Below are 18,890 nucleotides of genomic sequence, written 5' to 3'. Positions count from 1 at the left end.
CTAAGTTACCCAATAAAAAATAATTTGTTCCCCCTTGTAAATACCTGATGTAAGAGTATTCATTATTGTCAAACACAGATGAGAGGACCGCACTTAATTCAATAGCCAACTCTAAGTACTCTTGAGCAGAGAATCGTAAGTGAGGGGTAATAGTTTTTTTAAAAAATGAAAGGCGTCTTTCTTCTAACAATTACAAAAAAAAATTTAGCCTAGGGGAAGGCACCCTCCTCCCCATATATATAACTTACAGTCTTTTCTTCAAATCCAAATACTCCAAATGGAGAATCATTTTGTGGAATAATAACAGTTAGCACAACATCATCACCAAGCCTGCCACCTCCAGCCACCCTGATTAAGGAAATATTGAATGTCTCCATGAGTTCAAGTTCAGCATCATCAATTATGGTAATTTCTATCATTGCAGTAGCCTACAAAAGAAAGAAGGAAGAAAGAAGGAAAAAGCGGAGAGAGAGAAGAAGGGAAGGAGGGAGGGTAAGAGGCAAGGAGGATATAATGTAATAGCAATTTTCGATCATATACAAATAAACTTTTAGCTGACAGAACATAGTACAAAAAAGTATTTTTTGTCCTATTATGTTTAAAATACTATTTTAAAGTTATATATATATTATAAAGTATTCAAAGTCAGAAATTTATAGTCTATTATTTTCAAGACAAAGGAAATTACATATGTAATAAAATATACTGTTATTTATGTATACAAAAACCAGCAAAGCCTGATTCTTGAACAAAAATATTTAAAATGCCATACAGGCTGTAATAACCATTGCACAAACATAAACCAAAGAAATTATCATTGTTTTTGGCAGTTAGAATAAATCCCTTTGGTTTCAAATATCACTCTTATAATGTAAAAGAAAGGTAGGAAGAAAACCCAAATCTGCTGTTCTTTCATGTTTATGATCAGAACGTCATTCATTTGTCTGGTCCATATTAAACATTTTTATAACTTATAAATAAGTAAAACTTGGTCCAACTTGTGATTTCACTATTGGTCATAAAAATATTCCAGTTGTGGGTCGCCTGGTGGCTCAGTCGGTTGAGCTCTGCTTTCAGGTCATGTCATGATCTCAGTGTCCTGGGATCAAGCTCCACATCAGGCTCCCTGCTCATTGTGGAGTCAGCTTGTCTCGCTCTTTCTCTGCCCCTCTCCTGCTTGTGCTTGCTTGCATCTCTCTCTCTCTATTAAATAAATAAATCTTTAAAAAAATATTCCAGTTGTATCTCCACACTTAAAATCTTTTCTATATCTTGGAGGGAAATTCCAGTATTTTGACAAAGATGTTTACCAGAAAATGAAGTTTTTCTACCTAAATCTACCTAAAACCTTTAATAAAAGAGCAAAGTGAGAAATCTGGATTTACACTCAAGGGCAGAAACCTGAACAAAATCAAATGTTGAAATGGAAGCTTATTAAAATGTCGCCACCTCAACTCTGTACTGTAAAAAACAGAATACCTACCCTAGAGAATGTTAACTTTAAGAATGATGATGATCTTAAGACACTGTTAAATAACAGGACTTCAACCTCATACACAAAATAAAATGCTGGTAATATAAGTAAAGGTGGAAGGCTATTTCAATGAAAAAATCAATGTATTTATTTCTACTTTGAGTGTAAAAATCTATATTTCGCCTTTTAGTAAGAAATGTTTTAAAGTTCTAAATTTGTTAAAAAGTCATGATTTCAAATATTAACAACAAAGACCATTTTGTGTAGGAAAGTCTAGATCTATATGTTTATTTTTCAGCAGCAACTAATAAGTTGATGCGTACTGTACAAATTTGTCTCGGCAAAATCAGACTTTGTGTGAGTGGATACTGCTATTTGAGGCTATTAACATTTTCATGGTTGTTCACACACTTTTTCCATTTATTGATTTAAAATTTTATGAAAAGGTTTATACTTAGATATTACAAAATGCTCAATTTGTAAAACATAACTCTTAGAGAATACTTTAGCCCAAATCTAAAACGTTTTTCAATTTTTCTAGCTTTAATTATTTTGTCTCTTTTCTGTCATTTTAAAAAGTCTTGTTTTTATTATAACAAAAAATTGGGGTTATTAAAAGTAATAAATGTGCATACCTGTAGTGCAAAACCAAGTATATAAATATCTATACTGATAAGAAATAAATAGATAGGGAGAAATAAATAGATAGGGACGCCTGGGTGGCTCAGTCAGTTAAGCATCTGCCTTTGGCTCAGGTTATGATCCCAGGGCCCTGGGATGGAGTCCAGCATTGGGCTCCTTGCTCAGTGGGGAGTCTGCTTCTCCCTCTGCCTGCCGCTTCCCCTGCTTGTGCTCTCCTCTCTCTCCCACTCTCTCACAAATAAATAAATAAAATCTTTTATAGAAAAAAAGAAATAAATAGAATGTATTAACCTAAAATTCATAAGGAATAGTGAAGTTCACCAGGCACTTTTTAAAATTCATTCTTAGGCACTTCTAAGTCATTTATTATCCTCATTTAACTTCTGCTTAAAATAGAATCAGGTGGAGGACTTCAGAAAAGGGTAAGATTCTTGCCTCTTCATGTTCTCTTCCTATGTCTGTTAATAAATTATAACATGTTAACTCATAATAATTCTGTTTGGCTTGATATACAAAGTATAATACATTTAGCAGTCACTAATGCACATTCATTTGGTGGATATCTATAAAATGTTTGAAGTACAACCAAAAATTGCTAATATGTTCGTGATTAGCATACTTGTTTATCTGCAAATTCAAGAATCCCATGAGATGGCTTAAAGTCTTCTAGGCCAGCAGTGTCCACTGTTGCTTTCCAATAAACATTGACAGCCCCAAAGCTTCCAGCCAGCCGGACTACAGGAACTTGAAGAACATTCAGGGGCGGAGGCACCTCATAGGCAGTAATAACTCCACCAATATCCTTTAGGTAAAGAATATAAGTTAAAATACCAGACAAAATTCTTATATGTCATCACTTTCTAAATTTATTATTTCTTCTTCTATTTCACCCTTTAAAGTAGAAATCAATAATCGGATATAAATATACATAATAGGTGTTCAGAATTCTTACATTTTTTTAAAGTTTTTAAACTTATTTATTCATTTAAGCAATCTCTACACCCAACATGGGGCTTGAACTCACGACCTTGAGATCAAGAGTCGCATGCTCTTCTGACTGAGCCAGCTAGGCACTTTTAGAACTCTTAGGCTTAAATTTAATGAAAATAAACTTGCTTAATCCTTTGGCCTAACACAAAGAGAACTAAGAATTAGCCTATAAGACAAATTTTAAGATAGGTATTTAATAAATATCTAGAAGCAAAGCCAATTATTTTGCAGAAAATATATGACATTGGCCAAATCAGCAGGTAGAAGCTTCTGTACTACTATAAATATATTAAAGTTTATCTTACTCTGGTAACATGAAACTTAAAAATTCCTCTGGGATCATCATTTTCTTCAATCATTATCTCAACTATTTCTATCCCAGGCCTCCGCACACTTGGCTGTCCTGCAGAGAAGTCAGAATTCACCAGGTACACATCAGTGATGTTGACAATAAATCCTTCCTCCAACTCGGGAGCATTATCCTGGGGTGGGGGAGAACAGGAGAGAGATTATGTTCTATTTTTAAAAATACACTGAATTTGCTTTGAAAACCTGATACTTCTCAGTGAGAAATAAACGACGGCCCACAGGAATGGGTAGCTCTTTCACACATACAGAAAAGATTCCTTTTTATATTTTAATACATTCCCACTGACAACACTTCAGAATCTTAGGAGATATTCAATCTTCTTAGTGAGTTTTTAATTGAAGCCTAATACTCATTAGCAGGTAAAATAATTTTTAAAAACCCATCACACAATTTTGACCATATCCTATCCAATATGTTTTATGTATATAATAGTGCCCCCCCAAATTTAGAAGAAATGGTAAATGCTACATACATCTTAAAAATGAAAGCTCTAGACTTATAAATCTAGGCATTATCCAATATTTTAATTAACTTTTTAAAAACTGTTACTTTATTTCTTGATAGGTAACAAAAAATTTCAAAAGTAAAAAGAATACATAGTGAAGAGGAAAAGAAACTTCTATTTTGTCCCGTCCCTTATAGTCTTTCCCGAATGTCCTTTCCGGAAGCCACTATTATCTACTATCACTAATACTGCTATTAGTAACGCTAATGTTACTATGCAACATTATTTTAATAACATATATTTGTTTTTAATATTGTTATATACTATTGTAATAGTATTGTAGTTACAATACTATTGTAATATACATAATATTTAGTTATTATGTAATATTATAAATAACACTATTAACTACTCTCAGTTTCTTGTGAATCATTACAGATACACACTTTTCTCTTTATATACATGAGAGAGCACTAAAACCAGATCTAAACCCTCTGAAGAATAATCTTGGGTTTGAGTAATTGTATCATGACGTGAAAATACTGCCCTATCAAACCAACAATAAAAATAATCAGATTAATTTGGGCATTTTATTCATTCGCTCATTAGTTTAAAACTAACCAACCAAGAAAATAGTGGATCCAGACATATAACTAAATTCCATTTCAATGCTTCAAAGGTCATTCAAACAATATTCCAGTTAGAGTACTCACAATTTTACACTGAAAAGCAATCTTTTCAAAGATTTTTATCTTTAAGAGCATCACATTTTTCTTTTTTTTAAATCACATTTTTATCTTTAAGAGCATTTCCTTTATTTTACATCATATTCATTGCAGCCTAAACTTACCGGCAAAATGGCAACTTTGATGTAAGTTTCTCTTATGTTTTCTTTCATTATTATTATTGTTTCTTGTAGCACATAATCTTCATTCTCAGTAGCTTGATTATCGACGTGCAATAAGAAATTGGGTTTAGCTATCAAATGAATGGCAATGGCCCCAAACAGTCCTTTATTTCGAACAATCAGTAACTGAAGAATGGTGATGTTCTCTGTGAGAAAGACACGCCTCAAGTAAACAAGATTTCTATTTGTAGTCGATACCACCACTTCAGGTGGAATATTCTGCACTATCCTAATGTATACTCCCCCAAGGAGTATTTTGTGCTTTTGTCCCCCTTGTCCCCAAAGTTGTGCTGACAATCATCGTACATTATATCCCATTTCTAAATCCTCACTTCAGGTTCTCTAATGCACCCTCCTACGTTGCACATGAGCTTTAACAAAAATTGCTGAAAATCTTAAGAAAGTACTTATGTGCAGATTGACAGCTAATTACAAATGCTAAGAAGATTTCAAAAATGAAAAATTATGGGGCGCCTGGGTAGCTCAGTGGGTTAAGCGTCTGACTCTGGGTTTCAGCACAGGTCATTATCTCAGGGTTGTGGGATCAAGCCCTGCATCCGGCTCTGCGCTCACTACCGGGCTTGTCCCTCTGCCCCGCCCCCTCTCTCTCAAATAAATAAATACATAAAATCTTTAAAAAAATGAAAAATCAAATACACAAAGTCATCACTTAATGACTTAATCATCAGAAGAAGAATAATTTTGTTCTTATAGTGAGGTGTCTGTCACAAGGATCAAAGTATTTCACAGCATCAATTTTTTTATTTCATTTTTTAGATTTTTAAAATTAAATTTGCTATATAAATGGACAAAAAAATGCTTGTCAGTCTTCCCCACTGGTCTGTGAGGTTCTAATAACCTAAGACTGTGTCTTTGGTTCCAGAACACACAGCACAATTTGTGGCACTTACTAGGTGCTTCAAAATGTTTGTTGAATTAATAAATGAACGTATTTTAAGTCTACTGCTTCTGTTCCCATATATACAGACATATAAAGGCCCAGGTGCATAATTATATGTCATTTCTTCCATCAACTATTTAAATGAAAGGTCTTTGAAAGATGTCCATGTTTCTGTCTGAAACTTTTAGAGGCTTCACATTGCATATTCTAAATAAATACATATATGTTGAAATATATTTGTTCAAATAAGTCAACTGGTCTTTATCTACAAAAGTCTATTGATCCTACAGCTGATATGAATAGTTATTTAGGCAAAGATCTCAGCACTAAGCTTAAAGGAAATAGGGACTAATTACTTACACTTCACAGAAAAATTATTCTAATTACAGCTTTGGGTTTAACAGTTAATACCCTGAGTACCAAATGTATCTCATTGTGTTGCTTATTGTTCCCTATAACTACATAAAGGAATCTGAGAAGGGAAGAGAACATATAAATGATGAAGAAGAGAAAGTAAAATAAAAACCTGTCACCTTTACTGTAATGACTTACTAAAATATTAATATGTCTATTATGACAGTAACACCTCAAAAGAGTACAAGCATTTCTTATGGCACTATTGCTGAGGATGTACATGATCATAAAATTTAATAAACAAAAAGTAAAATGGATTAAGTATGATCTGTCAAACTAAAAAAATATATAAATATATAAAAGGGATTTATATTCCTAGTAAACATTACAATTAAATTACCCAATAAAACTTACTAGAACGTGAAAAATATTTAACAACATTTACCTTTAGGCTCTACTACTCTGACGAAGAGAAACTCAGAGTGCCAACCCACCAAGCCATGAGGTGAGTCATTGGGCAGAGTCGTTATCACAGATTTGTTTCTTTTCTCATCAATGGTAGCACCTTTTGATGGGTCCTCTACCCCTTCTGTGGTAATCCGAATGAGTGTTATGCTCACAATCTCTGATAGCTCTGGTACATCATCAGCAAGAACAGTCAGAGTGATTGTAGACAGTGCCTGGCCTTCAGAAAATGAAATCTAAAATTTTAAAGAAAGAAGATTTTATTTATTTTGTAATTGTCACTGTGCAGTAAGAATATCAAAACATTAAATTTTCTTTCCATACTGACCACAATTTAAGTAACAAGAGGGATTTAAGCAACACAATGTAATTCTACAAATCAATTAACTGTTTCTCATGTTAAAAACTGGAAGATTGTTAGGAAAAAAGAAAAAAAGTAAACCATTACAGAAACTTAACCTGATAAAGCATGTAACCAAATTGTCATATCCTGAAGCCTACGGTCTATTAAAATATAGAGTACATAGTCTCACTGGGAGTCTAAGTCCTGGATACCATATTTTTAAAAATCTATAAAGATAAAAGAAGGTGGCATGCTAGTTTAAACATTTTTCTCTACAAAAATTTTGCCAGGATTGTTATTTCCTTTGGTTAAACACTGAATAGATGTGAAATTTAAGAATGAATCAATCAAAATAGGGTAGAGAGAGAAAGATAAAAAAGAGATACAAATCAAAGCATCTCTCTCCTCCTGTTGTGCCTCTATTGTCTAGAGTAAAATCCACATTTGCTAAAAGGCATCTGAAAGTCTTTCTGATAGGGCTTCTGTCTGCTCCTTGAATGTCACTTCCAATTGCTCTCCGCCTTATACCCTACGCTCTAGCAACATGACTACAAACTACAATCATTCAAACTAGCATTCCAGGCCCATTTTGTTGACACTCATCTCCACCTAAAGAAGGCACTTGAGGATATAAACTTAAGAGCTTTATTAATAAAATCAGGGGTCAGAAAATCTTTTTCATCAAGTTTTACTGGAATACATCCCCGTTCATTTGATTATATACTGTCCAACACCTTACTGTGCTACAAAGGCAAAGTTCAGTATCTAGGAAAGAGCCATAAGAGTGCATAAGTCTAAAATATTCACTATCTGGCTATTTACAGAAAAAGTTTACTGACTCTTGAATAAAATAATTAAATCTTCCAAATATAGTCTACACTTAAGATACTATTATGCATTTAAATAGAAATCATTTTAATCATGTTTATATAAGAATATTAATTGGGAAAATATAATTCAGAACATACAGAACCTGATAGATACAACTTACATAGTTGAATATATAGTTTTGGTAACTTATGCAAAGTAAATATTCAATGCAATAAAATTTGCCATAACATTTTTAAGATACCAAAGCTCTAATCTCCTTTCAAATGATACAGAAACCTAGAAATGGTGGACCAAAACATTCATCTGTCTTTTTTTGAGATAATTTCATGAGAGGTCTTTTAAAGGAACTCTTCAGAGAAGCATTTGGGGAAAATACATGGATAAATCTATAAAACCCGAGACAAGTCTAGAAGACCACCCATCTTCCAATTAGGAACTAAAGGTTCTTTAAACTCTCTCTTTGTGAGTCATTTACTTCTCTGACCCAATCTGATTCCACTCTTCAACCTGTGTCCCAATTTTATACTATCTTCCAATAGTAGATAAAATGATCCTCTGCCCAGATCCCTTCTTGGGACTGATGCACCCATCCCCCAGCTGGTAGGAATAACAGCTTTTATGTTTCTCAGTGGGAACTGCCTTCAGCTGCAGTAAACTTTCACTCAAGGTTATGCCCCACTCAGAAGGTGGTATGGGGTCCAGGATGGCTAAAATGGGGATGCAAAATCTCAGCCTCCTTGCTCCAACTGGAGACAACTCCAAAGGACTAGCTCAGTTCCAGAACTTCTCACAGACTCAATCCCAGGCATAACTACCCAGGGATCAATGTCCCCCTCTGCACATCCCTACCTTCCTTGTTCCCTTATAGGTGTGTCTCCCCAGGAATCCACCCACAACTCTCAATCTCAGAGTCTGTCTACAGGAAACTCAACCTACATCACTCAACAATTCTGATCTGCTTTTTCATATGTATGACTATCCTACACAGATTTGTTCCCTACTTACTGCTTCCATTTTAGCCAAATCTTGAAACCACATTTCCATCTCCAGTTTGATTGGTTTTATCTTTCTGACAACGTAATGCATTCATAATTTGGCCAACTGATGTACTGAACCTAAAAAAGGGATTTTTTTTACAGATAATTTTGGAACTATAGGAAAAAAGAACAATAATCACAACATTAAAACTAACCTTAAATGGTTTCCCTCTCTATGGTGATTAGTAGGAATTCAGTGCTGACATGGTCAAATTCAAACACTTCATCCATAAGGCAGGGTTTGGTCCCATGCATCAATAGTAACCATAATTTAAAAGTGACTCTCCTATAATTTTCTAAATTACATACCACTCCTGAGGTAGGAAATATATCACTAATACTTCTGTCAGCTTCCCACACTACGGTTATACGACCATATGTTCCTTTTAAGCGCTCAACATTCAAGGTTACAAGGCTATCTTGTTCCATTTCTTCCACTTGCTTATATAATGAATTCTGAAAAACACACAGGAAGTCACAAGGGATTAGCTGAAATTACCTAAGTAGACTTTTATTCATGCTGTTGTGCATGTGCAAACTTCACAGTACTAAGCAACATGATACAACTTGATACAACATGAAAACAACACAATATGAGTGAAAAACATAGTTTAAAAAACAGCAATATATGATGACCATGATTTTAATTTGAAAATACACATGTTTGAATAACTAGTTTTTTTTTTTTAAGATTTTATTCACTTATTTGACACACACACAGAGAGAGAGAGAGAGACAGACAGAGAGTGCAAGCAGGGGGAGTAGCAGACGGGGAGGGAAAAGCAGGCCTCTCCACTGAGCAGGGAGCCCGATGCGGGGCTCAATCCCAGGACCCTGGGATCATGACCTGAGCCAAAGGCAGACGCTTAACTGACTGACCCACCCAGGCACCCCATGTTTGAATAACTAAAAGACTAAGTTAAAGTAAATTAAAATGTTAATCATTATAGGATTATTTTTACTTTGTCTTCTTGTTTCTGTAAATTTCAAATTTCTTCAATGAACATCTTATTTCCACATTCAGAAAGCATACACTTTTTGGAAAGCATTACACATAGTATGTCAAGTTTGTAGAAATGAAAGGACATAGAGTCAGGAGATGGGGGAAGTCTTCTTCCCCTGCATAACTTCTGGCAATCCCTCTAGGTCTTGTTTCCTACTTGTAAAATAAGTTTTTGATCTACATGGCCTCTAGAGTCCCACTCAAATGTAAAGACATGATGAGAACGAGGGCACTCTTTCTGATCACTTATAAATGTCTCCTATCCTTAAATTCATATCCTCTGAAATGTTCTGCAGGCTGTGCGGTTTCCATGATGGTGTTTCATCCTTAGCTCCTGGTCCTTACGACTATTTTTCTTGCCAAAAATATCCCCTGCCCCTCTTTTCACCTAGACTCCGTGGCCTCTTTCCTCTGTTCCAGACTGATTTCCACCTCCATGTGACTGAACTCCTCCTCTAACAGTTGCAGCATCTCTTGAGAGCCGCTGAATGAAATTTTGCTCAAAATTAATACTCCAAAGAATTCCTTCTTACAAGACCCCTAGTTTATCCATAAGCAATAACGACAGACTATGGAGTATAAAGATTTTAAAAAATCTTCCCAGTAATAGTTTTCTTTTTCTTGTCTTTTTACTGCGGTAATCTGAAAAGAAATTCCTCCATGAATTTCTTACAGCTTCTAAAAGCTTCTATTTAGAATGTGAATTTGAGTAGATAGCCTATCCTATGGCAGTGTTTTACATTGCATTTTAACATATTGTTACAAATGTTACATAGTAATAAAATCTTGCTCAAAGCATTCAAGTATTCCTACAGAAAATATCTTGATTTAAAAATATGCATATGGGGCACCTGACTGGCTCAGTCAGTAGAGCATATGACTCAACCTTGGGGATTGTAAATTCACACCCCACATGGGGTATAGAGACTTCTTAAAAATAAAAACTTTAAGGAAATAAAATAAAATATTCATATAATTTGTTCACAAACAACAATGCCTTTTCAAAGAGAAGCCTCTCTGGCTCTATGTCCTCTATTGATAAGGGTTATTAAAATAAGAATTTAATACAGCCAGAAAATTGTCAAGAAACTCTCTTTATATGGGCACCTGGGTGGCTCAGTTGTTAAGCGTCTGCCTTTGGCTCAGGTCATGATCCCGGGGTCCTGGGATCGAGCCCTGCATTGGGCTCCCAGCTCGGCGGGAAGCCTGCTTCCCACTCCCTCTGTTTGTGTTCCCTCTCTCTCCATGTGTCTCTCTGTCAAATAAATAAAATCTTAAAAAAAAAAAATTCTCTTTATCTACTAAATCTTATCTTAGAACAAGGATGTCCAAACACAAGAGGCCTGTATGGAGGAATTCTACTGAATGGACTGAAAGAACCCAGGATACTATCTATTGGGAAGGATTAAACCACAGTGCTTTAATGTCTCTAGAGTAATCTTAGACCAAGCTTCAGAAGGAGAAATCTATCATAGAATGTGCTCCCCATCTGCAGCAAGGCTTGTGAGAGGATGAGACCATGCAGCAGGGCACGTTGGTTCTTGTCCCAGGCATCCCAGCTCTGCCCTATGTATTTGTACAACACCAAGAAAGCTCTGTGAGTGTTCTGTCCCCCCCCCCCACCCAAGAATAATGACAGGGTCACACTAAGCACCTCCTGTGTGCCAGGCACTTTTCTGGAATAAAGCTGTGAACAAAGCAGTACCTCAGCTCTCACAGCCTTGCATTCTGGTAAAAGAAACTGACAATAGACAAGGCCATTATAAGTTTCATAAAGAAGAACAAGGCAGGATAAAAAGGTACAGAATGGTGGTGGGGAGCTACAATTTTCAGTCAGAGGAGGCCTTTCTGGTAAGGTGTCATTTGAAGAAAGTGAGGCAACAAGTCATGTCAGTACGTGCTGGGGACAGAGACGGTCTTCCTTCTTCCTAATCTTCCCCACTATAGCTCATGCCTTAGAGCTGCACCTACACGGTAGCCACTGGCCACACGTGGCTACTGAGCACCTGAAACGTGACTGGTCTCTAAGTATAAAATGCACACTGCAGTTTGAAGACAAAGTATGAAAGAAAGGATATAAAAAAGGATACAAAATATTTCATCAATCATTTTTATGTTGGTTCATATATTGGGTTAAACAAAATAAAATATTAAAAATAATTTCACTTGTTTCTATTTTTTTTATGTGGCTAAAAAACTTAAAGTTATATACATGGCTCACATTATAACTCTACTGGGCAGAGCTGTTTCAGAAGAAGCTGACCTGCCTTTATCTCCAGAGATGGGCCAGACTGGATAACAGGGTGATCCTACAACACTTGCAAGCAATTGGTTCAGGACATTAGCACGTCCAAAACTCCTCATCTCATCCCTCAAACCTGCTCCTTTTACAGTCATCCATATCTCGTGAAAGGCAAGTGCCTGCTTCGTGTAGCTCTGTGGTTTATTGCTGAATTACCACACTAGTTTCCTGTCTATTTCTGTCCTCGCCCACTTACTATCTAGTCTATTCTATGGCCAGAATGGTTCTTTTCAAAGGTGGGTCAGATCAAGTTGCTCTTCCACTCCAACCCTTTCCCTCGGGGACAAACTTCATGATGGTACTCAGGGGCTCGTGCAGCCGTGAATTCACATAGTAGCCTCCCTGCTAGCCTTGGAAGGCCTGCTCTAAAGTTGGCCCTCACCTGATGTCTGGGACGTTGGGTTCCGGGAGGATTCCCACCATTCCCGGAACTCATACTGGCTCCCTGTGCCTGAACTGTGCACACAATGTGGTTTATACTGAACACCTATTTTCATTCTGGCAGTCTGGAATTTTGGCATTTGTCGGGCTGAGAGCGCCTGCATCATCAGTCCCCAGTTAAGACCCCAGGCCCTGAGTCTCTAAGGAGCTTCCCTGGTTGGCAACACCTCTCACATGCTGTCAGAATTCAACTCAATGCTGGGGGAATTAAGTGTGTGCTGCGTGGCTCCCCTGGGAGAGAGCTCTTGGAAGCTTGCCATGGTTTCCTCTGCACCTCTACTCCACATGCCATTTCCCTTGATGATTTTGCTTTGTATCCCCTTCACTGTAATAAATCATAGTATGAGTATGACTAAACCCTGAGTCCTCTGAGTCCTCCTAGCAAGTCATAAACCTGTGGGTGCTCCTGAGGAAGCCGGAAACAGAGCCCTGGCCCTTCACCTCTTGGGCCTCCACTTTCCCTCGTACACTGACTTCAGCCACAGTGGCCTCCTTGCTGCACCAGATGGGTGAGGCCTCACTTCAGGGCCTTTCCTCTTGATGATTCCCCCTGCCTTGAATGTTCTTCCCCTGTCTCCTCCAGGCCTTCGTCCTCAGGTCACTTCCTCAGTGCCACCCTCCCTGATAGCCTATGTTTTATTTCTCTGCACACAACCTCCACCCCCACCTCACAATCTCCATCTGTCCTCCCTGCCTAACGTTCCTCCAGGGCACTTATTACCATCACACAGAGTACCGGTGTCTCACACGTCTTCGTCTACTGTCTGTCTCCCTTTGCCTCCTCCACAATTCAGAGAAATGAGGATATGAGATTTTTTACTATTTTATTTCTTGATATATCTCTAGCATCTGCAAACAGTACCTGGTACACAGTAGGTGTTTGTTAAATAACTGCTACATGAATGAATAAATTAATGAACAGATGAATGAATGGCTTTGTTAGTTCTGGTCAATGAGACATTAGAAACGTTTTCCAGAGGCTTTTGGGAAATTTCTTCCTTGCCCCAAGTGCCACATTTCTTTCTCCCCAACGGGACATAAACAAGAAACCAGTGGCCCTAACAATAACATCAGCTTTCAAACAACCAAATGAAGAATCAACTTTATGTTGGCAAAGTGGAGAAAAGGAAAGAGTCTGAGCCATGGTGACACAGTAAAGTATCCAACCGTGAAGCCCATCTTCTCTGTGGACATGTTTTTGGTGTCTAAACCACTTTTAGGTGAGTTTTCCTTACTTGCAGAATATTTCAGAGAACAGTGCATGATAGCTGCAGCTGTAACTCCAGTTAAGAAATCAAGACAGAGTTGGCAAATAGGGCTAAATGATGCAATATAGATGGGTGTCCTTTTCCTAAGGAATATGAAGTCCGAGCATGGAAGTCGACCTGGTAAGATCTGCATAGTTCTCTTTCCTCAGGGGAAACCACCCCCATGTGTACAATGCATGTACAGTTACAAACTTAACCCCCCACTCTCTCTCTCTCTTTCTCCTTCAATACACAAAGGACAGTAATACATTTGTAGGTGATGCATGTGACAAAACACAGTATATAGTCTATTTGGAATGTGCTTCATCATTACCCCCTAGAGATAAGGCTAACACTGGAGCCAAACTCCAGGACTAAGGCCAACTAGTAACATTTCAAATTCAATCTTGTAAGAGGAATCACTACATTAAAAAGTTTAGGACAAGTCAATTCAGAGGTTTCAGTGTGTAGGAATAGAAATTATAAGACATTAGTAAAGTTCACGATAAAATGCAGAGTGGGGCAGAGGGTGAAATGGGGAAAGAGAAAGGAGAAAGGCTGAAGATATTCAAAGTAGGACAGAGTGCTGACAACATCTAATATATAAATACAATGAAGAGGGGCATCTGGGTGGCTCAGTTGGTTAAGTGTCTGACTCTTGATTTCAGCTCAGGTCATGATCTCAGAGTCAAGAGATCGAACCCTGCATCAGGCTCTGTGCTTGGCACAGAGTCTGCTTGAGATTCTCTCTCCTCCTCCCTCTCTCTGCCCTTCCCCCCATTCCCATGCTCTCCCTCCCTCTCTAAATAAATAAATAAATACATAAATACATAAATAAATAAAAGCTTTAAAATAAATAAATAAATACAATGAATAAATCATTTTGATTTCTAAGTGTGGGATCTTTACCTGAGCAAATCCAACGACTCCATAGGCATCATCATTAGACAGAATAGTTATTTTTACATAACTGTTAATACCAATCTCTGCTCCTCCTTTGGGATTTTTAAGCTGAACTCTAAAGGATTCTTCTTCTTCTGGAATTGTTTCATCAAGGATGTTTACCGCTATTACAGCTTCTCTGTCACCAGGTTCAAATATCAGTTCACCTGAACTAGCATAAGAAGTATATCAAGTAAATCAGCTGCAACAAATCTCAGGCATATACATATACAAACCCATAAAACTCTCAAAACACTGATTAATATTAAACATTTGGAAAAATCATATTTCATAAATAAAATAATATAAAATGTTCATAATACTGATTAACTTCATAAAGTAGATATAAGAACTATGGAATACAACCAAATTTCTAGATTATAAATTACTTTTATATTTTGTATATTTCCAGTCACTAAATAAATACTTAGAAATTAGGTGCCATATAAAACTATGGTGAACATAAAGAGACTTTGCATAAAATGCTGAACCTACCTAGGAATAAAGTCAGACTGACTCGAGATGAAGGCCAGCTCATATATGTGTGAGTGGACAGCTCCCACTAGAGCAATTAAACTCTTGCTTGAATTAAAGGACTTTACTGTAACAGAAGCTGCATCATGAGCAGAAGGGGCTTCCAGAATAAAAGAGAATTGATTCAGCTCTGAATTCCAGCAGTAAAGAGCAGACGTAGCTTGGCCAATAAAAAGGATGTGGACTGTGGGAAGGAAAGAAAAGGCAACTACAGTGAAACATGAATGTCACCGCACACCCTCCCCATCAGGATACCAAAGCAAAACTTTTCTACACTCAAAGTTCCATTTTGATTTCTGGATTAACTAAATATGACCTGATTTCTGAAAATCAAAATATTATTTAAAATAACTGAATGTAAATAGTAATTTTTTAAATGCTGTGGAGTGACCAAACCAGCCTAACAGTAAACCCACAATCCCACTTAATAAATAAGAAACCACTGGATAGTAAAGCCCAAATGGATTGTGGACTCTTTTATTCATCTCGGTATTTATTTGTTGGATAGCATGGTAGGATATTTTTTAAAGTGAAAAATATGCATAATCCCACAACTCAATGTTTCATTTTTATATTTTCCATTCCAGTCACCATCCATAAGAATTCATGATGAGCATAATTATAAACAGACTAAATACAAAAAAATTCTTATTTGAAATGCTTAATCCTATATTTATATGGCACTTCTTAGGTGTTGCTACAAAGCATTCAAATTTATGATTTTAATGCACAATCTCTAGAGTTGATCTTTAAAATATACTTAATTTCTCTACACTGTTTATTTTTTTATTTTTAAATATTAACTAGAGACAGTTATTAATTCTTTTCACTTGATAAATTCCTCTTTTTTTTTTTTTTAAGTAGGCTCCATACCCAGCATGAAGCCCAATGTGGGGCTTGAATTCACAACCCTGAGATCAAGACCTGAGCTGAGATCAAGAGTCGGATGCTTAACCGACTGAGCCACACAGGTGCCCCTTCACTTTATAAATTCTTAAAGGTGGTAATTAGGCCAAAGGATCTGAACAAATTTATGATCTCAGAGTATATGCTGCCAATGCTTTTTGAAATGTTGGTAGGAAAACGTGCTCTTAATGATTCAACACAATGGCAAACATTAGCGAATATGGAGGGGAAAGGAGCTTAGTACATTGTATAGAAAGGGAAATTTGGAGTCAGGGAGCTTACTACACTGTACATGCCACTAAGTAATCTTCAGACTTAAAACTAGGGAGAAGCATGAGAAACCAACCAGAAACATGCACAAATTCCAGTACCTGAAGAAACACATCAGAACATAAAGATATCAACTAAGATGGGTTTGGTTATTAAAACAGCACATAGAACTAGAAACCATGAAAATTTTAGCCTATAAGGTTACAATGGAAGATCCATATTCCTACTCTTAAATACCAAGAATTACTCATTATGTTTATTTATGGTAATTATTTAAGTACTATTGCAGGTTAGTAAATGTTGCATAAAAGGTAAAAATTAAGAAAAATGTTATTAATGAACTTGCTTTTTAAAAATGATCATATATTTTTCATACAGCTCTGTAAAACTGAAGATACTCAGTAAAGAGCAAATTCTTCAGAGGGATCTCAACATCTCCTAAGTTTAAATGATTCTACAGTCTCAATCAATCAATCAATCTACAGGCTCAACCAAAATCATAAAGTGTTCTGAGCATCACTGATTATGTATCTTAATCCTCAGAGGTATACCCTATTCACTTCCTCCCAATCTGATAAGTATGAGAAGGCAGCAAATAGATAATGAGACATTCAGAGTAGGAAATGTACGGGGCTCAAATCTGCATTTTTGTATGCAGAGAGCGTTTTCTCAGAAAATAGCCATTTGTACTGTTCAAGTTCATAGAACTGGGTCAGGAGTTTATAAGGATAAAAAACCCTTAAGTCCCTACTCTGGGGAACAGAATTTTAACTGGTACTGATTACAGAATTCCCTTCCAGTTAGCAAAACTATAAACAAACAAAAGTATCCCAAAGGAAGGCAACTGGCTGAGATTATTTAAGGAGTGAGTGAACATAGAGAAGTCCCAGGACGGAGTGCGAGAGTGAGCATTCCTAGCACTTAGAGATCTGGGAGAAGAAACCAGTAACACATAGGACAGCCAGAGAGGGCTGTGTGGGAAGCAGCGTCCTCAGGACAGGGTGGGATTCCAGTGCAAGGACATGAGGGGCATTCTGAGGAGAAAAGTTCCAGAGCGTAACTGTTCTGGAGGACACTGTGGAAGGGTTTGGGGAGTTGGGGGAGGAGAGAGTTGAGTCCCTAGTCTGGAAATTAGGACTTATGTGGTCCAGAGCATGCACAGACCAGATGGGATGAGTCGCTTTCTCCCAAGGGGGCCTGGGCTTCTTATGGTGACCACACAGGGATGATGAATTCATCCAAATGATTTCCACAGATGATGATTTTCAAAGGTGATCGTTTTGGTGAAGAGGAGAGTGTTGGGAAAAGAAGGAGAAGGGTAGGAGTGAGTGTCTTTCCAGCAGATTTATTAAATGGCTCTTCCTTACAGAAGCTTTCTAAGCATCCCTTAGACCTGGTCAAGTTTTCTCCATTTTGTGGTAGTAGAGCACTTTATCCTCTGATAGCAGTTATCTGTTTGTAGTTAGAAACTTATTTGTGTTATTTGTGTCTCCTTTCCCTATTGCATGTTAAAACTTCTTCAGAGCAGGGGGTATAAAAGATTTTGTTTACCCTCATTTCCTCAGGGCCTACCACTATGCCTGGTACATATGTGGCATTTTAAAAATCTATTAAATAACGAAGGAGAGAAGGAAGAAGGGAAAGATAAGTTTATATGTCCTTGCAGCCTTTGTCATATTCATTCTTCCTTTTCCATTTAAAGAATTAAGTTTCTACCCAATAATCTCTGTCAAGTCATTAAGCAGAATAAATATGTAATCCTCACAGTCATGGCTCCAATCTAATATTTGACATATTCAAAATAAGAAAGTCCTTGAATATTATTTAATGCATAATTTCAGCTTTCAGGGGATCTATAATAAGCCATTCTAAATAATTACTTATAATCTTTTCATACTTCTACCACCTCAAGTCACAGAAACAAAAGAAATAAAAAGACCTCACAATGGGTCCCTTAACAAGCCTCTGGCAGAATTTTTCATAAATTCTTTTAGAAAGTGTGCCTATTCTATTTCTTTAAAAATCTTTAAAGGGAATTCTATAACTTCAATTAACAGCCCATTCAGGCAGCACTTGTCATCCTTAAAAACATTCATTAGGAAACTATTTTGAATTATAATAAGTGACTCAAGTAGATACAGTTAGTCCACTTGAAAACTTGAGGTACAAGAAAAGCAAAAATAATAAAGCCACAGAATTAAAGGACAAGTAGACACAAACTAAACAAATACATGATGAAAGATACATAATTTATGTAGTAAATCAATTGTTGAGTAAATGCTAAGAAAGCCCCAGAGCTGTACTTCACAGGATAACATCACAGCTTCATGGCCTGTCAGAGTCTGACAAATAAAAAGAAGTTATTTACGGAGAGGACATTCAGAACAGAGGCAGACACAGGACTCTGACAGCAGAGTGAATCTGGAGTGGAGGGCAGACAATGATGTAACAGTCCAGATGCACAGAGACCAGAGTCTGGGAGAACG

General features: G+C 36.7%; 1 protein-coding gene across 1 annotated transcript in view; it reads right to left on the bottom strand.

Moving 5' to 3' along the window:
- ADGRV1 (adhesion G protein-coupled receptor V1) overlaps positions 1–18,890 on the bottom strand; it is a 521,249-nt gene that overhangs the window by 350,008 nt on the left and 152,351 nt on the right. The window contains exons 51-58 of the mRNA XM_044916755.1: positions 15,190–15,412; positions 14,662–14,866; positions 9,069–9,215; positions 6,529–6,784; positions 4,772–4,974; positions 3,412–3,588; positions 2,736–2,918; positions 249–428 (exon numbers count right to left, since the gene is read on the bottom strand). Coding sequence (XP_044772690.1) covers positions 249–428; positions 2,736–2,918; positions 3,412–3,588; positions 4,772–4,974; positions 6,529–6,784; positions 9,069–9,215; positions 14,662–14,866; positions 15,190–15,412 — 1,574 coding nt within the window. The remainder of the gene's footprint in view (positions 1–248; positions 429–2,735; positions 2,919–3,411; positions 3,589–4,771; positions 4,975–6,528; positions 6,785–9,068; positions 9,216–14,661; positions 14,867–15,189; positions 15,413–18,890) is intronic.

Source organism: Neomonachus schauinslandi, chromosome 7 (genome assembly GCF_002201575.2).
Source record: "Neomonachus schauinslandi chromosome 7, ASM220157v2, whole genome shotgun sequence".
Taxonomy (NCBI): domain Eukaryota; kingdom Metazoa; phylum Chordata; class Mammalia; order Carnivora; family Phocidae; genus Neomonachus; species Neomonachus schauinslandi.
This window is presented reverse-complemented; position numbering and strand designations above follow the sequence as displayed.